This window comes from Ursus americanus, chromosome 34, assembly GCF_024610735.1.
Source record: "Ursus americanus isolate L20-20 chromosome 34, mUrsAme1.1.p, whole genome shotgun sequence".
Lineage (NCBI taxonomy): Eukaryota > Metazoa > Chordata > Mammalia > Carnivora > Ursidae > Ursus > Ursus americanus.
In genome coordinates, this window is record NC_142160.1 from 17,804,623 (window position 1) to 17,829,354 (window position 24,732).

The 24,732-nt window shown below is 45.8% G+C and overlaps 1 protein-coding gene across 1 annotated transcript in view; it reads right to left on the minus strand.

Annotated features, from left to right (window-relative positions):
• Positions 1 to 1,324: 1,324 nt before the first annotated feature.
• The window catches only part of GNA14 (G protein subunit alpha 14), a 179,737-nt gene continuing 156,329 nt past the window's right edge, over positions 1,325 to 24,732 (minus strand). Inside the window, exons 3-7 of the mRNA XM_045781061.2 lie at positions 10,464 to 10,618; positions 7,857 to 7,985; positions 6,030 to 6,159; positions 3,148 to 3,301; positions 1,325 to 2,277 (exon numbers count right to left, since the gene is read on the minus strand). Of these exons, the coding sequence (XP_045637017.1) occupies positions 2,087 to 2,277; positions 3,148 to 3,301; positions 6,030 to 6,159; positions 7,857 to 7,985; positions 10,464 to 10,618 (759 nt within the window). The 3' untranslated portion in view covers positions 1,325 to 2,086. The remainder of the gene's footprint in view (positions 2,278 to 3,147; positions 3,302 to 6,029; positions 6,160 to 7,856; positions 7,986 to 10,463; positions 10,619 to 24,732) is intronic.

Consider the following 24,732-nt stretch of genomic DNA (forward strand, 5'->3'; position numbering starts at 1 on the left):
AGAGATGGTGCTTCAGTAGGAGCTGTAATACACCCTCGTGGATATCACATTCTAGCTGTGTCGTCTGAGGGTTCTTTATTTACCCGTAAAGGGATTTAATCCTGAATTCTTCCAGTTTCCTCGCATAATCTTGCTATAGACCTCTTCAAACTAACGTTCCCAATTTTCCTCTACTCTTTGAATCACTAAAAACAAACTGCATGAAATTCCTAGAAATTTGATATGTCCTGCTGTCGTGTTCTCACTGAGAATTCTAGGTATCTTGAAATGCGGGTCACAGAAGTAACCAGATGTCCTTGTCAGCTGCATTATAGCGAACTCTCATCAGATCTTTAATGACGGCCATTCTGTAAGTCTTTTGTCACTTACAAAAGTTATTTCAGTTTTGCAAAAATGTGGGGCCAAGCCCTGCAAACTGAACGTGCACGACTTGATACAAACTCCACAGAAATGCCACAGTAGTGCATGTTTACAGTCTTCATACCTGTTGGCCCACAAAGTTTACCTCAACACCTGATGGCAGAGGCATTCAAACTGCAAATGATCCTTTGACCCCAGCATGTAGAAATCTTGTGACTGGCTACCCTCAGGACGGAGATATAGTGTGTGATTTGCTCCATCCCCCTTTTCCCCCGTAGAAATGCTTATTAAATCCCTGCTTGCACTGTAGAGGTCTAACTGGGCTCCCCCTTGCCCCTCCACCTCCTGAAATGACACAACTTTTTAACCAGCCTGATCTGTTTTCAAGACAGACTAGTTCAGTGAAAATACAGAACAATTCTGTCAATCCGCTCAGCTTCTGGGCTGGGAAACAAAGGCAGACCCAAAGGGGAGCAGGCCGTGGCACCCCACAATATGCCTCTTTAGCATAAGAATTATTTTGAGCTGTTTTTAAGAAACAGGAGATGCAGCAAAGGCTCTGAACACCCAGCAGGAGCTACCCTTTCACGAGGGAAATTTACAGGTACGTGCGAAATCTTCATCTGTTAGGGTCTCGGACCCTAACACCCTTACTCTGGGCTTTGCCTGATTAGCCTCCCACAGGTGAGTACCTTCTTCAGCTGAAGATGTTGGGGGGAGGAGGAATCAAGGGGAGAGCCTGGCCAATTCGGGAAGTGACTCCATTCTGGGTATCTCTCCTGTATACAGAGGCATACATACTAAACTAAGGTGGTGTGGTTTTTTCTCCTCTGTAAATTTGTTTTGTTTGTTTGGGGATTTCAGCCAAAAACCTAGAAGGTAAAAAGGAAATTTGTTTTTCCTCCCCTACAAGGACACTTGAGTTATAAAAGTCACAGCAAAGAAACACAACATACTCCCATGCTAATGGCAGAATGGTGTATTCTTAGCCTCAGAAGGGCACAACGTCCATGGTTCAAACAGCACGTCTGTGGTGGCCATCAGAACTTTGGCAGGGGTTACATTTGTTCAACAATTTAGGCTGTTAGCCGTTTACAAAACTTGGTCATATATATACACACACAATTTTTCACAACATATATGCTGTCTAGAGCCCATTTATGTCAACTTCGGCTGCATGGTGCTCAAATTATGGCAAAACTAAGATATATTGATGCTGTCATTAATTTGGCTTAGAAATAATCTTTGATGGCACGTTAAATGCATACTTCAGCATGAAGAGAGTAAAACACTCAAAATCTCAAGATTTAATAAAAAGCTTCAAACCCATTAACTTTCTTAACAAAAACAAACGCCAACCAAATTAACCCTAGAGGTCTAAAGGCATGATCTATAAATTAACAAACCCCTCTGTTACAGGATGTGTTAAGGACTATTAGACACACTTTAACTTTAACTTAACACAGTAAATCACAGTGGCTTTTAAAAATTCTGTAAAACATCAGAACCAAAAGTCAAGAAAAGAAATATAAAAACAATTTAGAAATACAGACTTTGAAAAAGTTGGCTAAACTCATATCTTAGAGGTCCATCACCTGTCCCTGGGGCCTGCGTGGTGGGCTTGGTGCTGCCGGCCAGGTGGGTGACGTCACAAGCACTTGCAAATTAAACGGGAGGAGCTTGCAAATCCCGTCTTCTGGGATGGGTGAGGCGTGGGCAGCAGCTTCTAAACCAGGTTGAATTCCCTCAGGTTGAGTTGGAGAATTGTGTCTTTCACAGCAGCAAACACGAAGCGGATATTCTCCGTGTCTGTAGCACATGTGAAGTGAGAATAGATGACTTTCTCTTTGTCAGGATTCTGATCTTGATAGAGCTTCAGGATAAAGTCTCTGGCGGCTTTGACATCCTGCTTGGGTCCTAGTCAAGAGTTGCAGTTACAGGAATAAAGCAGAAAGCTACTAACCCCTGGGTCCCCCAAATCAGTGTCAGGATACTCCTGTTCTTACTTGGGATCCTTCTTTGAGTTCTTATTCCTAGAGAAGAGCTTACCTGGGGTGCTGCGTTTTATTCTAGCTCATAATGAACCTGTAAAAGAGACTTTTAAAGTGTCCACCCTATCTAAAAAGTGTACTTTTAAGCAATTTGTTGAAAAACTGTGACCCAATTTAATGTTCTGTCCGCCCGAGTGGCCCAAACCAGAAGTGCACTAGGAGCAGGGAAAGGACGAACATGGGACCCTGATTAGACACCCAAGTCTGATCTTACAGCGTGAGGGCTCTCACCACGTGGGCAATGCAGTTAATAAAAGGAAATGGGGTGCTGAAACACCGCTCTAAATATCAGTATCAAACTTGCTGATACTTAAGACCTCCTGTACCAGAAATAGCAACAGGACAGTAACTTTCCAGCCTGGGCTCCATCCTATATATACAGACTTCAGTGTCTACCGTGTGCCCGGTAGGGGGCTGCCACACTATAACCTGCACGTACTCTGTCGGCAGACGGGGGAGGCAACGGCAGACCGGGCAGGGGCTCTGCCTCTGGGGCTGCACACACGGACAAGCTCCAGAGGAAGGCCAAGGGAGGCACAGCTGAGCGCAGATGTGAGCAGGACTTCCCTAAGGAGGCCGTGCCTGAGCTGGGTTTTGGAAGACCAGGTGGAGTTCACAAAGGGTGTTGGCACATGTGGAGGGGCTGAGACAACAGGCTGATTGGGGAGGCCCCTGGGGTCGTATCAGTAACACTGGCTGGGTGCCAGGGAGGTCAACAAGAGGGACATACACTTACCTGTGTATTCTGGAAAGTAGCTAATTAGGTGAGAGTACATGATTTTCTCCTCCAAAAGATCCTTCTTATTTAAGAACAAAATCACAGACGAGTTGAGAAACCAGGGGTAGGTAATAATGGTTTTAAATAAGGCTTTGCTCTCCTCCATGCGGTTCTAAGTGAGAAACAAGGGACTTAGGGTTAATAAAGAAAAACAATACTTTGGAAGCAACAAGCCAAATCGCTGGTTCCACACCACTCTCCCCAGAGACACCCCCCCCCCCCCCGCCCAGGACACCAGACCTCCTGCTTCTGTTTCCCCCCTTCCCTTCTGGCTCAGTTCTCCTGCAGCTACCCCAAATAAACACATAAAATATAACAAAGGCTTTTGTGAAACTTAGAAAAAGGTTCATACCTATATTTGACAAAAGTTTTAATTATTCGGATTACCAAGTGGGGAAAGTGCATAACTTAGACCCAAGACAACCACTTCAATTGAAGGTGAGCTTCCAGACCAGGAGAGGAAGGCTGGACACTGGCAGGGCAGGCGACTGGCACTACTGAGCGCCTTCCGTGGGCCACACGTTACAGGTGGGGAATACAGGCGAGGTCTGTTATTTTATGGATGAGCATACTAGTGTTTAAATTAGGTCCCAAGCCCATGTAATAGTAGGAACTGGTCAAAATTATGTAGAAGAGTAAAAATTTCTTAACATTAGACATCGGCAAGAATATAGCAAATGTTCCTAATTTAGGGAAAATAGGGCACTTACAAATCTTACCTGGTGACAATAATTCTAGTATTTTTAATAAGGTATTTAAAAAAAATTTTTTTAAGTAAGCGCTACAGAGCCCAGTGTGGGGCTTAAACTCATGACCCTGAGATCAAGAGTCACATGCCCCGTGCTCTCAAGTCTTTCTAAGAGTTAAGAAGAACTTCCCTTAATAGAGGGCAGTAGTCAGGAGCACGAAAGCCATGCACACCCGGCTCCAGAGGGACGCCATAAATCTGTTTCCCTGCCTTCCTGGGTCCATTCTCCTATTCACTGCCTTTTTGGCAATCAAGATGTGGAATTTATTACTAGACAGGTAACCCCTCAGTTGTTTTTAAGGCTTTAAAAAAATTTAGTATGGTCTTAACAATCATGATCTCCAAGGAACTACAGCACCGTTGACCAACCCTGGACACCGCAGGAGTTTGGGGTGATCTCCTGGCACAGTCGAAACGTGCATTTAACTTTTGACTCCCCAAAAACTTAACTACCAATACCCTTCTGTTGACCAGAGTCTCACCAATAACAAACAATTAACATACTTTGTATGTGATGGATGTTATATACCATATTCTTACACTAAAGCTAGAGAAAAACTGTTACGAAGAAAATCATAAGGAATATACACTTACTGTACCATATTTATCAGGAAAAAAGCTCATGGTTAAGCGGACCCATGCAGTTCAAACCTGTGTCCTTCAAGGGTCAACTACACATGAAGAAACAATTCCTGTAAATCCAGTGAGTGGACACAACACATATCTGCACCCAAGAGGGCAAGTCTAGAGTGGAATTCCTCTCCAAACACCTTGTGATTTTTAGGAGAGGAGAAAACGCCTAATCTGTAAGCATACGGAGCTGAAGCACTGGTCCCTCGTCCCCCCTGAATAATCTTTTGAGCTTCTGGGGAGACATCATTAAATAATCCTGAGATGAATTTGGAGCTCTTTTTTCATATTGATAACTTGAAGCCTTTGCTTTTTGGAAAAAAAAAAAAATGTCCCTCCTGGAAGAGCTGGGTGGCAGCCAACACTGCTATTCTTTGCACAATGACACCAGTAAATGGGTTAATCCTCCACTAATTAGCTAATGTAACTCCGCTCCTCAGAGGAAAGCCTGCTCTCAAGAAATACAAGATATAATTTGTTCAGTTACTGCCTAAGCCTGGGCAGAACTCTTTTCTGGTTTACTACCATGACCTAGAAGGAAGAGACACTCTTCTATGAGGTCAGGATGTCTCGTGCAAGGCTGCGGAAAAGACAAGGGGAGGACAATGGCACCCCACAGAACACAGCCCCACCTCGCAGAGAAGTGACAGTGACGGCTCTCTCCACCCTCTGGGCAGATGTCAACGCAGGTCCCCGCAGCTAGCACTAGGGCAGCTCTGCAGAGGACGTGGAATGCCTGGCCGGGGTATGTCAGAGCAGCTCTAAGCATCAGACCCCCTCCTCACCCCAGCTCAGTTTGCGACCTAATTTGGGAGCACTGTGGAGAGAGATTGGGAAGCCTGCTCCCAGATATTTATTAGAACGAGCGTTGCTCAACTTTGTGCACGAGCACCTCTGAGGGGCTTGGAAAAGATGCCCCCGACTCGAACCCGAGAACTACGGATCTCTACTCTGAGGTCCAGAAGACAGTCTTTTTAAAAAAAAACTCCGCAGGGGATTACAATATACAGACAAGGCTAGGGACCCATGCACAAGCATCCACGTAGGCTCCACCCTTGGCACCCCCGAGATTAGCTCCCAGGCTCAGCCCACACCCACCCCAACTAAATCAGAATCTTGAGCTGGACCCGCGTGCCAGGTTCCTCCTCAAGATCTCCAGGGAATTCCAGTGTGCATCCACCTCAGAGAACCAGGTTTCCAGGCCAGTGATTCTCGAACTTTCACGTGTATTTGAATTACCTGGAATCTTGTTAAAATACAAGTTCTGATTTATCCAGAGTGGGTCGACTGGCTGGGCATGCATTTCTAACACGCACGCAGACGATGCTGGTGCTGCTGCTAATACACTCTGACTAGCAGGACAGTTTCACCTGAAGAATAGAGCCCAGCGCCAGAGCAGCCTGGCTTCTTGCAAACCGCAGACTAGGTCTCTCTTTGCCACTGCCACCGCCCCCCAGCATACCTCATTGTCACACTCAGCCAGGACCTGGTCATATTCACTCAGAGCAACCAAAAAAATAATGGAGGTGACACTCTCGAAGCAATGAATCCATTTCCGTCTTTCAGATCGCTGGCCACCAACATCTACCATCCTGTTCGACAGAAACAGAGCATTCAAAGGTTAGCATATTTGGCTCTTTGGGAAGAAAAAAAAAAAGGACAGGCATCATTATACGGTGGGAATCAGCACTCCTTACGTCCTCAATAATTTTTTAGAGTGAAAAGGGGTCTTAAGATGCCAGTATTTGAGCACTATTGCTTGCAGCAGAGAGGAACCCTAGGTGTTTCCTGGCAAAGGAGGCACAGAATGGAAGTGAAGTCACTGAAGACGGGCAGAGGGCACTTGGGGAGCCTGCTTGGACACTGGTTTGGAAGCTGCTGCATTAGGCCAGGCCGAAAGCACCAGGAGCCCCATAGGTATCGCTCTAACCACTGTCGAGTGCCACACACCAGACACTCGAGGGGCGGGAAGGCGGGCAGTCTTCCAGGCCCTCACCCCTGCCTGTTTCTCACCGCTCCTCAGATTCATCCATGAATCCTTTCTGCATTACATGGATGTGGCCCCTTCTGGCCTATAAAGACCTGCAAGTTTCCTCCGTCTTCTATGGCAATCCAAAGGCTCTATCCGGGGCTTTGGGGAAAGACTTAAGAGAGTCAGAGCTCAAAGATGGCTCATAAGCTCGCACGCTCCAGGAGGCAGGCAGCTTGTGGAAACGAGTCAACTGGGCCTCTCCACAGAACAGCAGGCAACTTCGAGAATGCTGGGGTCCCGTCTAGAGGGTTGACCGCTGCGCGGCTGCAGCCAAGCCCTGCTGGACAGAAGTGTAGCCAAGACCAGCCCCTCAACCTTTCAAGAGAAACTAGGTATCAAATGTTGTAAAGCAAAATGGACCAGTTCTTAAATACTGGCTCAAAAGTGGCTTAGAAAACACCAAGGGGGCCAAAGAGAATACACGTGTGGACCAGATTCGGGGTTCGGAAGTAGCAAGCAGCACTGATTCTAAAAAAGTTACGGTCATAAATTCATGGGCACCCAGATGCAGATTTTCAAGGGGCTCGACCAGAGGGCTCCCCAGTGCCTCAGTGCTCCGGAGGCCCGGAGATGGCATGGGCTTTCCAGACAGGCCCTGGGCGTGGCGGGACCGAACCTGTGTCATCCCGACTAGAAAAGCATGATGTAAGAACTCCGACAAGGAACAAGGGAACTAATGGACATGAAAGTGCTTTGACATCAGCAGTGCTGTGTGTACATTCCAGATCCGCCTTTTTTTGCCATAATTAAATGCAATGAGGATCTACTTAAGTCATCCTATAAGTACTTAGTTTGTATGTGGAAATTCACACATTTTTGCACAACTGTAAATAGTTTATATTATGTAATGGTTAATACACTTCTGTATTGATTCTTACTTTTGTTCCTTTTACGGATAGATGTTAGAGAGGGGACTGTAAGGAAAGAGGAATATTCAAGTTTAGGGAAAAGGCATCAGTATTTTCAACTTGTGGTTACATACGTGTGTGTGTGTGTGTGTGTGTGTGTGTGTGTGTGTTACATGTTAAGGGTCGTTCCAGACTTCAGTAAGGAGACTGTTCTATTCTAAGGGGAACAGGAAGGTGAGTTCCTCTCCATTCCAGGACTGGTGACCTCTTGCAATGTTAAACACTCGTGATGGAGAGGACCATATGGCTCTGGGAGCTAGAATCCTTTAGGGAATAACACACTTAATCCCTCTGGGGACTTCCAAGGCCACACAAGTTCCAATGGACCGTGTCAGGGAGACAGTCTTACCGAAAGATGATGTTTTCCAAGTCAAACGGATACTCGATGATGCCAGTTGTGGGCACTCGGACACGAAGCACGTCCTGCTGAGTCGGCACGAACGAAGGCATGGCGATCCGGTCAATGTCAGTCAGGTAACTGCGATATCAGACAGCAAGGCACCAAGACTCATTTTAGACATGGGAGAGACGTCCACCCCACTCCAGGGAAGTCACCCCAACTCACAGCGCCCCCACTCAGGTTCGTGGATTCCATCAGTGACCTTCGTGAGAGCTGGCAGGGGACCAGGTCTCTGCACCCCCCAGCTGTGACTGTTGGGGAGAGAATATGGATAGAAGCTTCCAAGAGCCCTCTGGGAAATTTGAATAATGCCATCTCTTCCTCTGGGCTCTACGCTTTCTCTCTCCCTGGCCAGGGAGGGAGCCAGTGGGTCAGAAGGAGAGGATGTTGGGATCTGGTCTCTCTAACCTCTCAGCTGCCTTCCTCCTTCAAAGCCCTCCTCCCCCACCCCCAACCACAAACATTATAGAACGTAGATGCTGTTTTTGAAGGCTTTGCTCAATGAATTTGAGTTTCTATGAGAATATAAAGGTATAGAACAGGCCAACTCAAAGTTCTTTCAAAATGACAAGAAAAAGTTAGTTTACTGTTTATTGGGACATTAAACATCTAAAATCAGCCAACACTTGTCTCGGATTATTTTTGGCTGCATAGTAAAACTCCTAAGGTGAAAACAAATCACTTTTTCTGTGGCAAAATGAGAAGATACTTTTTTGTTTTGCTTCTTAACTTCAAGGCCTTTATGCAAGGCATTTTTGAGTAAAAGAACTGTAACCCAGGCCCCGGCCAGCGATGGAGGTGGTGCTTTGGGGCCTTCTGCACAGCAAAGCTTGGCCTCGCCTCCTCCCTGCACAGCTCCTCAGTGCCCAGCAAGTGGCATGATGGGGAGCCAGGGTGGCAGGGGGACCGTAGTCCTTGAGCAGCCCTCAGTACAGGAAGAGAACGACCCTCCATCGGACCGTCTGTCGCTTGAGGACAGAGAGCACAGGTCGCACCCGCAGCCCTCACCACGGTGCCTGGCCCACCGCAGGCATACAGGGAGTTCTTGCGAAATGAATGCCCGTCCAAACAAGCAGACAGTCCTAGCCCAGCAGATGACACCTATGGGCCTGGACTGAGTCAACGCAGCAGTCCCAAAGGTGGGGCAGCTGCTGGGTGTATGAGTGCCACCCTCTCCGGGGCATCACGGTCCCCCAGCCGTTCCCCACATTCCTCTCAGCACCCTAGCCCCAGTTTCCAGGGCTCCACTGAGCTCTCCAGCAGCGCCAATGAGCTCTTCCAAATGGGTCTATGTCAGGAGCCCCGACCACTCCCCAGCACGTTCACGGAAGCAAAGGACTTGAGGTGGTCTCAGGGAAGGGCAAGCGATGGCCTCACGGGCCTGGAGTCGTCGCTCGCTCCACAGCTGTCGATGGCCATGTGCCGGGCTCCCTGGGACACTGCCTTCCTTCCTTCTGGCTCTTTTCTGAGCTGACCCCATACCTTCTCTGGGCTTCTTTTATTTCCTTTTCCTACTTGGCTGCTGTACTGCACCTAAATGTCCCTGTACTCAGATCAGTTGTGCCAACCTGGGGTCATGGCATGAGAGACCCAGCCCGGCACTAGCCCCAAAGGAAGCCACTGAAACCGGAGGTGAGATTTCAGGTTTCCTCTCCTGCCCATGGCCTTGTCCAGACGATCAGGGTGAACCACCCACCCCACCATCTCGGAGGGCAACAGCAACACCCAGAGGGAAAGGGGAAGGGATTCTGGGGCCCTCAGAGGATGGGAGAGGAACCGGGGCGGCAGGGAAAGAGCTGAGCTGCAGAAGCCGGAAGAACCGCTTCTTCAAGCAGGAACATGTCCAGTGACCAGCTGACGGAGACACTGCCTCCGGAATTTAAGACAAGGAAGTTCTCTGATCACCATGGGATAATTTGTATGCAGGACCATCTATTTTATCTAACTTTAGGGATTATACTTTAAAACAAGAGCTTTATGAACCAAAAACTAGAGTGTAGAGGCCTTGCCAGGGAGTCAGTAAGCAAAGGGCTCCTGGACTGAGCTTCCTCCGGGTGCGGGGCCTGCAGAACCTGTCTTGCCCACCAGAGGGCAGCACCAGATCAGCCACTGGAGCGGGCCTATTGCACTGCTGGTCTAAACTCTGGTTTTAGATTTGAGAGCAATAGATGCTGCTGCCTACTGATCAGGAGACCGGAAGGCAGAGGGATATGGAGAGGAGGAGAAGCCAGAGGCAGTGGTAGTCCTTATTAAGGTTAGAAGATTTCAGCACCCCGAATGAGATGAGTTCCCTCCAAGGAACCCCACATTTGATTGAGCTTCTCCTGTGAGAGGCTCAGAACACAGCGAGGAAAGGGGTATGGGCAAGGACAGAGATCTGGGGGTCCACAGTGTTTGTGAAGAGGTACGATGCACCAAGGAGTCAGAGGGGCATAGTGACAAGCGGGAAGGAGGTAGTGTTGCCCCCAAGTGCCCACATTTTACAGGCAGCTACTTTCTCCCCAGCGAGAAGCTTCTTTGAAGCGTGGTCACCGCGCCCCTGGGCTCTGCACTCACTATTTGGCTGAGTCCGATAGCTGGTACTCCCTTCTCCTGTCGTAGCACTCCTGGATTCCTGGGTCCTGCCAGAGCTGCTTGATGGCCTCGACCTGGTCCCTGGAGAGGGCGCAGACCTTGTCCACTTGCACTTCTTTGATTAGCTGGGCATTTTCCTGCACGAAGGAAAGAGAACCTTTCACTGTGCGAAGGAAAAAAGCCACCCTGTTGGTGACAAGACTTCCCCAGGTTATGGATTAGGGATGATCTCCACTCACACACAAGCCACTCAGCTACAGCCACCACCAGTGTAGACGATGTGGCTGCTTCACTCGGGGAGAGCCACAGAAAGACCGTGACACCTGTGGCTTTCGGTCCCATCAGCCCCTGGGGCCAGTGCCAACGGCATTCGGCACCCAATAGTGAACAGAGAAACCCAAGAGCCATGGATCATCATTATGGATCATCATTGTCATTTGAACATCTGTATGGCAGGCAGAGCAATTGGAAAAGAACTGTTTTTATTGTCCTGGCAGAAGCAGGTCCTCAATGCAGCAGTAAGGGAGGGCCTGGTCTGCAGAGAACAAACACTAATATCACCAACTAGCTGTGCCGGCTGGCTTGCTTTTTCCATTTTTTTTTTTTTAAATATCACTTTGTAGACTTTCTTAGACCAGTGGTAGGTTCATAGCCAAACTAAGAAAGTGCAGAGAGTTCCCATACAGTCTGCTTACTTGTCATCATACATCACTGATAAAACTTCCCATTTGCAGAGCCACTCCCATCACAACCCCCCCAGGCCAATTATTGCTATAATATTATATTTATCATTACTATCATTCATTAACTATTGCCCTAATACTATGGCTCCATTATTACAGTACTTGAGATTATTGCTGTAATTATTACTATTCTAGCAGTTACCATTTATTGCCCACTTCCCGTGTGCCAAGAGGTGTATACAAGTTATCTCATTTAATCAATGTAAGGCTAGCATGGGGCCAGAAATCGTGCCGAACCTTAGCACATGAAAATGATATGGTTGGCTTACATTCTCAACATGTCCATGTGTTGGCCGTTGGCCACAGAGATCCAACATCCCATCCCTCGGCTACAAGTTGCACAGACAAGAGAATCCTGCTGAGAGAGAGACAGGAATCTGGCCTCTCCTCTGCTCCCCCAGATTGCCACATCTCAGGGCAATTACATCATGCAGAGCTGGGCATTCGCTGGCAGCTGTGAGTCAGCAAAGCATCCGTTTGGCAGCTGTGATCTGCTTGTGTGTATATGGTACTCCCTGAAAAGTTGCTCATATCTTGTATTATTCAACCTCACTAACGATCCAACAGGAAGCTGGAGAAAAGGGAGATCTTAGAGATTTACTTGACTCCGGGCAAACCGAGGGCTGTGATGAAATCAGCATGGCTTTGCGCCCCTGTCCATCAAGAGGGGCTAGAAACTCTTCCCCCTGGACTGTGGGATCCTCGGCAGGGAGAGGATCTCAGTTGCAGAATCTCCAACAGGTCTAGGAAGCATGGGTTAGTGGGACGTGCCCTGGGCCAGGAATAAGCACCCTCAGTTCTAGTGCATTTGGGACCTTTAAGGGCCCCAACAGTTCCCTATCTCTGCATCCTCATTTGTAAAAGGAGCCATTGATTTTCAAGGTAACTGATTTATCAATTATAAAGTATCACCGAAATGTAAGCAAAATTAGCCTTATTGTGACAGATGCCTCATATTTGTTGGCAAAGAAACGACACACTGAAGGCCTTTCAGCCATGACTTCTAATCCCCGCCCACGAGCACATTTTGCAGCACGTGCCCTACTCTAAGCCAGAGCGCGTGCAGCCCGGACAACCCAGACTGCGTGTCCGGAACTGCCGGGCAGGCTTCCTTCCGCTTCCCTCCCTGCCTCCCGCCACCCTCTTCCTCCGAAATACGATGGTCTCTTGACACCTGGGCTTGGCTCTACTCTGCATTTACAGGATCTGCTTTCTTCCCGGTCTTTGTAACGAGCTCCCGATATCCCAGAACCCAGTGCAGCGCCCAGTGGCGCAGGCAGCCTGCAAATGTCTGGGGCACACGCACACATCTATCATCCGACACACACAACATCCTGAGAAAAGAACAGCCAAAGACCGTGAGGGCGGGATGACGGCAGCCTGGGCCAGTCACAGCCAGAGCCCAGAGGAACCCCGGGGACAGCAGTCTCTCCCAGGAGGAAATGCTCCTGGTGATTTCTGGCCAACCTGTCTTCCTCCCTCTGCCCCTGGTAGCAGGCGGAATCCTCGTTTCTGGGGTGCCTGCCTCTCACGCTGCTCTCCTATGACTTTTTTAAAACTTATTTTTAAAGTAATCTCTACACCCAGAGTGGGGCTCGAACTCATGACTCGAGACCAAGCGTGGGATGCTCCACTGACTGAGCTGGCCAGGCGTGCTCTAAATGTAACCATTACATTCAGCTTACCTGCTGAGAGGCAGCCTGTGAGGGTCATGGGGATGATACAAAGATCCTCCCCCCCGCCCCCCCAACCAATGCCAGCTAGGATTCTACTCCACCGTGAGGGAGATAGAAGTGGAACCAACATCCGTCTCTTTTAGGAGGAAACTTTAAGGAGCCCGTGAGTCATTTCCCACGTTGCCTTTCCTCTACTGTGGTGCTTGACATGAGACAAGACAAAGGCTCAATCAGCCAGGCTGCCTGAGCGAGAACAATGAGCAGAGACCCCAACACACCCTCCCACATAGAGAGCACGAGTGAGAAATCATCTTTCATTGTGTTAAGGAAGCTGAACTCTGGGGGCACTTTGTTCCTGCAGCATAACCGACTCTGTCCTGATGGTGCAATGGGTGAGCCCAGTACTGGACTCGTCCAGGAGATAGAAAAACAGATCCCAGCGTCGCATCCCAGAGGAATGCAGGCTTCTCCGTGGGGACCTGGCGGCAGGGTGGAGGCCGGGGAAAGACAACGCTGAGCTTTCAGGTCACCAGGGGGGCTCAGCCAGGACAGCCCCACACCCAGTGTCTCTTCAGCCAAGAGGGCGGACAATGGAGGGACTCTGGCTGGAAGGAAGAGGGGACCGCAGTCTCCTTAGAAACCCAACAATTGGGACCTGGGTTTGGAACCGACTGAATTCAGGGAGCCCAGACGTATTCCACATTTAGAGTTCTCCTCCCAGCTAGGTCTCCCACCTGTCAAGATCAGTCTTTTTAGGCTTATTTTGAAATCATTTAAGACTTGCAAAAATGTGGGGGAAATGGTACAAGGGTTCCTCTGCACCTTTCAAGATTGCCCAAATGTTGACAATTTATGACCATGCCGTATCATCCATCCCCTCTCCCTCCAAATGTGTGCCAGCCACACACCCACACGGACCTTCTGCCTGAAATATTTGCGAGAAAGTTGCAGACACAATGCCTCTTTATCGCTAAAGACTTCAGTGTGATTTCCTAAGAACAGGACCCTGGACTATACAATCACAGGATAATGACCAAAATCAAGAAATTCACGTTGACACAATATTGTAATCTCATCCTGAGATGAGACCTTATCCCAAGTTTGTCAGTGGTCCCCGTAATGCCCCTTATCTGCCCCTTATCTGCCCCACCTGGGGCCACAAAATGCATTTACTTGCCCTCTGTGATCGCTATTTATCTGGAAAGGTTCTGCGGTCAGAAGTCGCTTGGTCACCCTGATCAAGAATGACCTGACAAAGATACGGTTCCAGGAAAACATATTCTGAAGTGTGGGGAGGAACAAGGAAGAGAGGACCTGCTCTTAAATACATTTTATTGGTATATGAAGGACTTCTGTACACTGTGAACAACGGCTGTGTGTTACAGAAAGTGGGGTTTTCTGCATATTTTCCCGTGGCTTGGCTGAATACTTTCATGCACAGCGGGAGCAGGCACAGTTTGGCGAGCGTGTTCAAACCACCCGGGGAGCGCACACCATCTGAGAGCAGAGGGCCCCTCGTGCAACGTGGGGACAGCTTTGTGTCAAGACTGGCTCCTTGAGCTGAGGGTCTGAGAATGGCAATGCAGGAACACCCTGAATTCGCCTCCTGCGGGACTCACCGAATCTATACCAATTATAGGGCAAGGGCTCCGGAAGAAAAAGGGAGGCCTGGGGCACCTGAGGGGCTCGGTCAGGTTAAGCAGCCGACTCTTGGATCTCATCTCAGGTGTGGATCTCAGGGTCACGAGTTCAAGGCCCACATCGGGCTCCACGCTAGGTGTGGAGCCTACTTAGAACAAAACAAAAAACTGGGGGCTGACTGAACGGCTTGTGCACAACACAAGCTAGAGAGATCACTGCAGAGAACAGCAAGAGAGACAGAGACACGGTCATGAGGGAACCCCAGTCCCCTCGCTGCCGACGGCAGTGGGGACAGACAGTACTGAGGGGTTGGGAGCACATTTATCTGCCCCGGGGCACAGAAAACAGCTGCCATTTATAAGAGCAACTGGCTATAAAAGGTCCAGCCTCCACAAAACGGCAGGAGAGCTGCTGGAACACTCTCCAGGCTGGAGCGGCCGGTGAGCAGCACAGCTGATGTTTGCCAGCCACTCCAATATCCAGACAGGAGCAGAGGCCAGCTGCCACGGCCCCCCTGCCGCCTCCGCCAGCTCCAGGCCTCTAGCCCACAGCAGCGCGGGCTGTCCCACCAAGGCGGCTCCAGCACGGTGCACGGGGGGCTGAAGCTGAAGTGGGTGGAAGCGAGGTTATCCTGGGGTGCTCAGAGGCGTGGGCGCCCCGGTGTGATGACTGAAGCCGAGGATGCCCCTTGCTGGGGTGTGCGGGGGCTCTCCGTGTAGACGGCTGGAACAAAGGCAGGGGTGTGGGCCAGGGGGCTCAGACTGCTGCACTCACAGGGCGCCCTGGGGGGGGGTAGCTGGAACGGAGGCAGGCATGGCCAGAGCATCCCAGGGCATTTAGCACAGGGGCTGCATTGGGGGGGGGCAATTGGAGACAAAGCAGACATGAGCCAGGAGCTCCCAGAGTGCTATGGGCCGGGGGTACCCCAGAAAGCCACGTGGGGCCAAAGTGGAGCAGGTCGGGAGTGTCCCAGTGTGCTCTGTGCCTGTGTCCCCTTGACTCGATGGCTGGAACCATCGTGAGTGCTGACCCAGGGATGCTCCGGTGTGCACTGTGCCGGGGCTACCCTGGGCCGCTCCGTGCTGGGGCTCCGTGGTGGGGCTCCACGGTGGGATGGCCAGAGCAGAAATGGGCACAGGCCAGGGCCATCCCAGGGCTCTCCACACAGAGGGCATGCTGGCAGGCCAGCTGTGGCTGCAGTGGGTACAGGCTGTCCTGAGGCTCTCTGTACAGATGGTGCCCTGGTGGGCAGCTGGAGCCAAGGTGGGGTATATGCTGGGAGTCCCGGGGTGCTCTGTGCAGGGGTGCCCCAGGACCCCAAGTCCACACCAGACATAGCTCCAGCCAGCCGGCCCAAGTCACGGAACACACAGTCCACATAAGGTATGACCATACACAAGACCATTCCTTCAAGGTTAGAAGTAGCTGCTCTGCCTAATTCATAGAAACAAACACAGAAAATTTATCAAAATGGGGAAGCAGAGGAATATCCTCCAAATGAAAGAACAGACAAAAGCACAGAAAAAGAACTGAATAAAGAGAGATAAACAATATGCCTGATGAAGAATTTAAACTAAGGATTGTAAAGATGCTCGCTGGGCTAGAGAGAAGAGTGGAAGATTTCAGGAAGAGCTTCAACAAAGAGAGAAAATATAGAAAAGAACCAATCAAAGTTGAAGAAAGTAATAAGTGAAATAAAAAATACCCTAGAGGGAATCAACAACAGATTAGCAGGTGCAGAAGAATGGATCAGCAATCAGGAAGACAGTGTCGTGGAAGCAGCAAAGCCGGAAGAGCACAAAGAAACAAAGGATTTTAATATGAAGATACGTTAAGGGATCACTCAGAAAACATCAAGCAAAAACAAATTTGCATTATACAGGTCCGAGGAGGAGAAAAGAGAGAAAGGGGCAGAAAACATATTTGCAGAAATAACAGATAACCTCCTTAACCTGGGGAAGGAAACAGACATCCCGGTTCAGGAAGCACAGAGTTCCCAACCAGACAAACCCAAGGAAACCCACAACACATAATAATTTAAATGTCAAAGGTTTAAGAGAGAGCTTTAAAAGCATCGAGAGAGAAGCAAAAAGTTATGTACAGGGGAAACCCCATAAAACTATTAGCTGATTTTTTTCAACAGAAACTTTGCAGGCCAGAGGAAGTGCCATAACATAGTCAAAGAGCTGAAAGAAAAAAACACAGTCAAGAATACTCTATCCACAAGATTATCATTTAGAATGAAAGGAGAAAGAGTTTCCCAGACAAAAGTTAAAGGAGTGCATGACCACTAAACTAGCCTTACAACATGTTAAAGGGGTTTCTTTAAGTGATAGAGAAAAGGCCATAATTAGAAGAAAATTATGAATAAAAAGATGTAAAATATGTCAACATAGACATAAAACATGGAGGAGGAAGTAAAAAGGGTCTTTTACACTGTGTTTGAACTTAAACGACCATCATCTTAATATAGACTGATATATTTAGGATGTCATATATGAACCTCATGGTAATCATGAACCCAAAACTACCTTATGATACACAAAAAATAAAGAGAAAAAAATCCAAGCATAACACTGTAGAAAGTCACCAATCACAAGGTAAAAGAGCAAGAACAGAAAGGAACAGAGACCCGCAAATCAACCAGAAGAGTTAACACAATGGCAATAAAGACCTACCGATCAATAATTCCTTTAAATGTAAATGGTCTAAATGCCTCAATCAAAAGGCACAGCAGTGTGAAATGGTTTTAAAAAAAATTAATGAGACCCACCTATATTCTGCCTACAAGAGACTCCAGGCCTCAAGACACATACAGACTGAAAATGAAAGGATAGGAAAAGATATTCCCCGAAAATAGAAGTCGGGGGGAAAAATCTGGGGTAGCAATACCTGTATCAGACAAAATAGATTTTATTTTTTTAAAGATTTATTTATTTATTTTAGAGAGACAACATGCTTAAGTGAGGGGAGGGGAGCAGAGAGGGAGAATGTCAAGCAGACTCTGCTCTGAGCACAGAGCCTGATGCAGGGCTTGATCGCATGACCTTGAGATCATGACCTGAGCCAGAATCAAGAGTTGGCCACCCAACTGACTGAGCCACCCAGGCGCCCCTGGACAAAATAGATTTTAAAACAAACGCTGTAATAAGAGACATTACATAATGATAAATGGGTCAATCCAACAAGAGGATAAAATAATTGTAAATATATATGCCCCCAACATTGGGTGCCTAACTATGTAAAGCAGATATTCACAGACAGAAAGGAAGAATATGACAGTAATACAATAATAGTAGGGGACGTTAATGCCCCACTTACATCAAAGGATAGATCATCCAGGCAAGAAATCGACACGGAAAGAGTTTCTTTCAATGACACATTAGACCAGATGGACTTAACAAATATATACAAAAACATTCCATCCAAAAACAACAAAATACACATTCTTTTCAAGTGAACATGAAACATTCTCTGGAGAGATCACATGTTAGACCACAGAACAAGTCTCATTAAATTTATGAGTAAACTCATATCATGCATATTTTCCAACCACAACAGTATGAAATTAGAAATCAATCACAAGAAAAAAACTGGAAAAAAACCCCACAAAACACGTGGAGGCTAGACAACATACTACTAAATTGCTAATGGGTCAATGAAGAAATCAAAGAGGAAATAAAAAAATACATGGAGACAGCTGAAAACGAAGACACAACAGTCCAAAATCTCTGGGACACAGCGAAACCAGGTCTAAGTGGGTGATATACAGCGATGCAGACCTACCTTAAGAAACAAGAAAAGCTCAAATAAACCATCTAAACTTACACCTAAACGAAGCGGGAAAAGCAGAATCAATAAAACAAAGCAGAAATAAATGAAATACAGACTAAAAAAATACAATAGAAAAGATTAATGAAACCAAGAGTTGGTTCTTTGAAAAAGATAAACAAAACTGATAAACATTTAGCCACCTGCAAGAAAAAAAGAGAACACAAAATCAGAAATGAAAGAGAAGTAACAACCAACACCATAAAAATACAAAGGATTATAAGAGAATACTATGACAAATTACATGCCAACAAATTGGACAGGTGAAATGGATAAATTCCTCAAAACATACAATCTTCCAAAACTGAATCAGGAAGAAATAGAAAATCTGAACAGATCAATTACAAGTAATGAAACTGAATCAGTAATAATAAAAAAAAAAAACTCCCAACAGACAAGAGTTCAGGACCAGATGGATTCACAGGTAAACTTTACCAAACATTTAAAGAAAAGTTAATGCCTATTCTCCCCAAACTATTCCAAAAAAATCAAAGAGGAAGGGAAGTTTCCATATTCATTCTACAAGGCCAGCATTACCCTGATACCAAAACCAGAGAAAGACACTACCAAAAAAAGGAAACCTACAGGTCATTGTCCCTGATGAATGCAGCTTCAAAAATCCTCAGCAAAATAGCAAATCACATGCAACAATATTTTAAAAGGATCATTCACCAAAATCCAGTGGGATTTATTTGGGGGAGGCAAGGATGGTTCAATATTCAAAAATCAATCAACTGATATACCCCACTAACAAAATGAAGGATAAAAAATTATAAGATCACCTCATTAGAGGCAGAAAAGGCATCTGACAAAAGTCAGCGTCTGTTCATGATAAAAATTCTCAACATAATAAAGGCCACATATGAAAAACCCACAGCTAACATCATACTCAATGGTGAAAAACTGAGAGCTCTTTCTCTAAGGTTAGAAACAAGGATGTCCACTTCAAACACTTTTATTGAAGTAATAAGGAAGGAAGAAGTAAAACTGTCACTATTTGCAGAGGACATGAAACTGTATCTAGAAAGCCCTACAGACTTCATCAAAAAACTATTAGAATAAACAAATTCAATAAAGTAGCAAGATGCAAACTGAAGACGCAGAAATTGGTTGTTTCTACGTGCTAATAACAAAGTAGCAGAAAGAGAAATTGAGAAAACAATTCCACCTACAATTGTGCCAAAAAGAATAAAACACCTAGGAATGAACTTAACCAAGGTGGTGAAAGACCCATGTTCTGAAAACTCTGAAACAATGATGAAAGAAACTGAAGATGATGTAAATAAAAAGATATTCCATGATCATCAATTGAAAGAATATTGTTAAAATGTCCATACTACACAAAGCAATCTATACATTTAATGCAATTCCTATGAAAACACCAACAGCATTTTTTCCCATAAAACCAGAATAATCCTAAGGTTTGTATTGAATTATAAAAGACCCAGAATAGCCAAAGCAAGCTTGAGAAAGAAGAACAAAGCCGGTATCACAATTCCAGATTTTAAGATATATTACAAAGCTGAGGCAATCAAAACAGTATGTATGGTATTGACCCAAAAATAGACATGTAGATCAATGAAACAGAACAGAGAGCCCAGAAAAAACCCTTGCTAATCGGGCCAATTAATCTAAGACAAAAAAAGGCAAGAATATGCAATAGGGAAAAGACAGTCTCTTCAATACATGGTGCTGGGAAAACTGGACAGCTACCTGCAAAAGAATGAAACTGGACCCCTTTCTCACTCCACACACAAAAATACACTCAAAATGGATTAAAGACCTAAAAGTGAGACCTGAAACCATAAAAATCATAGAAGAGATCATAGGCATTAATCTCTTTGAGAATGGCCTTAGCGACGTCTTTCCAGCCATGTCACCTCAGGCAAGGGAAACAGAAGTAAAACTGACCTATTGGGACTACACCAAAATAAAAAGCTTCTGCATAAGGAAGGAACCCATCAGTAAAACAAAAGGGCAACCCACTGAATGGGAGAAGATATTTGCAAATGATAAATCCAATAGGTTAGTATCCAAAATATATAAAGAACTTACATAACTCAGTACCAAAAAACAAGTAACCTAAAAAATGGGCAGAAGATCTGAATAGATACTTTTTCAAAGAAGACATACAGACGGCCAACAGGTACATGAAAAGATGTTCGTCATTCGTCACCAGGAAAACGCAAATCAAACCACAATGAAGTAACGCTTTACACCTGGCAGAACGGCTAGAATCAAAAAGACAAGAAATAACAAGTATTGGTGAGGCTGTGGAGGAAAGAGAACCCTTGTGCACTGTTGATGGGAATGCATACTGGTGCAGCCATTGCAAAAACAGCACGGAGTCTCCTCAAAAAATTAAAAATAGAAATGCCATATGATCTGGTGATTCCACTAGTGCGTAATTACCCCAAGAAAACAAAAACACTAATTCAAAAAGATAAATGCACTCGTATATTAATTGTAGTATTATTTACAATAGCCAAGATATGGAAGCAACCTAAGTGTCCATCAATAGGGGAATGGATAAAGAAGAGGTGGTGTACAGATGCAACGGAGGGTTATTCAGCCGCGAAAAGGATGAGATCTTGCCATTTGCAACAGTATGGATGGACCTAGAGGGTATCATGCTAAGTGAAGTAAGTCAGACAAAGAAAGACAAATACCATGTGATTTCAGTTATATGTGGAATCTAAAAAACGAAACAAACAAAAAGCAGAAACAGACTTGTAAATACAGAGAACGGATGCTTACTGAAGGGGAGGGGCTGGGGGGTGAACAAATGGGTCAAGGAGAATGAGAGATACAGGCTTCCAATGATGGAATGAGTAAGTCATGGCCATGAAAGGCTCAGCACAAGGAACGTAGTCAATGGTGTTGTGACAGTGTCGTGCGTGACAGACGGTAGCTCACTTGTGGTGAGCATAACATAACGTACAGACTTGTCAAATCACGGCCTTGTACGCTGAAACCACTGTAACACTGTGTGTCAACTATACTTCAATAATAAAATAAAAATATGGACTTCGTTTCAGCGAAAGAGGGGAAGAAAAATCAGAAGAGAATCGGGTTTAGGGAACTGTCATGATTTGTGCAGGGGACGTGCTGAGTCTAAGGTGGCCGACATCTAAGTGGGGACGTCCGGGAAGCAGGTGAATAAAATGGGTCCATAGTTTGCAGGAGTCCTAGGTTAGAGCAGCATACTGAATTGAAATTGTCTAACACATTTCTTTCATCAAAAAAAAAAAAAAAAAGAGGGAGAGAGAAATCTCAAAGGAGTAAATATTATAGGAGCTATTTAGCAGATAAAACACATGACCAGTTTCTTAAACACTGAGCTCCTATTTGGCATTTCCTCTTTCTTTCTCAAACAAAACCACCATTTTCACTGCTCTGGAAGAGGAATACAGAAAACAGATGTCCTACATGTGTGTCTCACTCAGAAATTCCCAGGGCGACCATGAAAGGAGCTGCTCATGCAGCGGGGCCTTGCTACTTTCACGCATGGATCCGCGGCTGCCCGGGTGACAGTCCCTGTGGAGACCAGCAAGCCCCTCCTGGCTGCAGTTCAGAGCCCAGCGGGCAGCCCTGTTCTCTGCCAGATCCTTAATGGGAGAGCTCCCTCCACCACGAACCTCCCAGGACTGCAGGGCCCCGAGCTTTCTCTGGAAGACTGACTTTTTTACTAAATATGGCAGATTCTTCCGGGAGCCAGGGTTCTTTTGCCAGATAGTCAAGCATTTTCATTAGAATTTATATTAATGTATTTAGGACAAAAATGTAATAATATTTCAAGGGTCTACGGTCCTATGTAGCACCTGTGAACTTTATAAACTTTGTGAAAACAAGATTAAAATATATGATTACAAATAAAGTTCCCCATAACATATAGTATTGCTGACTTTTGAACACTCACCCCCCACTTGTTTTGGCATCTACACCAAACCCCAGAATTGCATCTACAGATCGTATTAAACAAAAAGTATGAAGTAAAATTTCAGGGCTCTGTTACTATCAGCTTTTAAGGCGTCTCAAACATTACATCATAAAGAGAGTGCCAGTCAACTATGCTAGAGACAGGATTTTTTCTACAGAAAAATAAGTGAGAAACTTCTGCTTCTGGCAAAGGACAACTAGGAAATTTGGATGGGTTCTTCCCCTAGGGACAGCTAGAAATCATGCACAAAGTATCTTCAAAAATATACCTGGAAATATCATAAAACTAACGACATAGTATATAATTACTTGGCAGAATATAGGGAAGAATGGCATCGAAAAAGTTGAACCAGCATCTGAAAAGCCTCTGTCCCAGGGGCTTCTGCTTATTCTGGAAGGGGCAGTTCCAAGGTGGAGCAGCTCCTTTTTCAAGATCACAGGACTAGGGGCTGAAGTTCAAAGGTTAGCAAGAACCAAAGGCCCTTAGAGGCCCTCCAGTTTCTGGATTTGGATCCCAAAGGGTAGCCCTTAGGGGGTTGCAACTCAGCATGGAATCATCACCACCTCAGAACTGAATATCCCCAGACACCCGGCAGAAGAAAAAGAAATTCCTTTTTGGAGTTTAGGAGAGAATATCTTCCTTACCCTCAAATTATTTTTTCACAAGTATCCAGCACATCAACAAAGATAACCAAGCATAAGAAGATAACTCCCCAAAAGGGGGACAAATCAAAAAATGGGAAAAGATAGACCACGCAGACACTAACCCAAAGGAAGCTGGAGTCTATTAAATAAAAGTAGACTTCAAGGCTTATTTGTCAACAATACCTCAATAAAGCTGAAAAAAATGTACATTTCAAGATTAAAAGCATAACTAGAGATAGGAATATTTTTTATTTATTTTTAATTTAAAATCAATTTAATTAACACATAGTGTATTATCAGTTCCAGAGGTAGAGTTTAATGATTCATCAGTTGCATATAACACCCAATGCTCATTACATCACGTGCCCTCCTTAATGCCCCTCACCCAGTTACCCCATCCCCCCCACCTCCCCTCTAACAACCCTCAGTTTGTTTCCTAGAGTTAAGAGATAGGAATATTTTATTTTTTTATTCTAAAGATTTTATTATTTGAGAGAGAGAGAGAGAGAGAGAGAGCATGAGCAGGAGGGGAGGCAGAGGAAGAAGGAGACTCCCTGCTGAGCAGGGAGACAGATGTGGGGCTGGATTCTGGGACTCTGAGGTCATGACCGAAGCCAAAGGCAGATGCCTAACCATCTGAGCCACCCGGGCGCCCTGAGATAGGAATATTTTATTTTATTTTTATTTTTTTAAAGATTTTATTTATTTATTTGACAGAGAGACAGCCAGCGAGAGAGGGAACACAAGCAGGGGAGTGGGAGAGGAAGAAGCAGGCTCCTAGTGGAGGAGCCTGATGTGGGGCTCGATCCCAGGACCCTGGGATCACGCCCTGAGCCGAAGGCAGACGCTTAACGACTGCGCCACCCAGGCGCCCCATGAGATAGGAATATTTTAAATGAGAAAAAGGTTTAGAAAGACCTCACAGTTTTAAAGTTCCATGTAGTTACTAACATAGGCTCAAAATACGTAGAGCAAAATTGCTTAGACCTAACTGGTAAAATAGACAAATCTTAATCTTACAGAAAATTTTCATTAAGTTTTTTTTTTCATGTTGACTCCAGTATAGTTAACATAGTTACATTAGTCCCAGGGGTACGATATAGTGATTCAACAATTCTATACATGACAAGTGCACGCCTTAATCCTCATCACTTATTTCACTCATCCCCCCACTCACCTCCCCTCTGGTAACCATCAGTTTGTTCTCTATAGTTAAGAGTCTGTTTCTTGGTTTGTCTTTCTCTTTTTTCCTTTGTTTTGTTTCTTAAATTCCACATGAGTGAAGTCATGTGGTATCTGTTTTTCTCTGACTAACGTACTTCACTTAGCATTATACACTCTGGCTCCACCCACATTGCTGCAAATGCTGAGATTTCATTCTTTTTCATGGCTGAATACTATTCCATGGTATATATGTACCACATCTTATTTATCCATTCATCTGTCAGACACTTGGGCTGAGTCCATAATTTGGCTCTTGTAAATAATGCTGCAGTAAACATCAGCGTTTGCATATTCTTTGGGTCAATACCCAGTATCGCAACTACTGGATCGTACAGTAATTCTACTCTTAACTTTTTGAGGAACCTCCACGCTGTTTCCCACAGTGGCTGCCCCAGTTTGCATTCCCACCAGCGGTGCGTAAGGGTTCCTTTTCCTCCACATCCTTGCCAATGCTTGTTGCTCCTTATCTTACAGGAAATTTGAACACAACTCTCTCAGTAACTGATAAAATAAAAAATAAATAAATCAGTAAAGATTCAGTCAATTCAAACA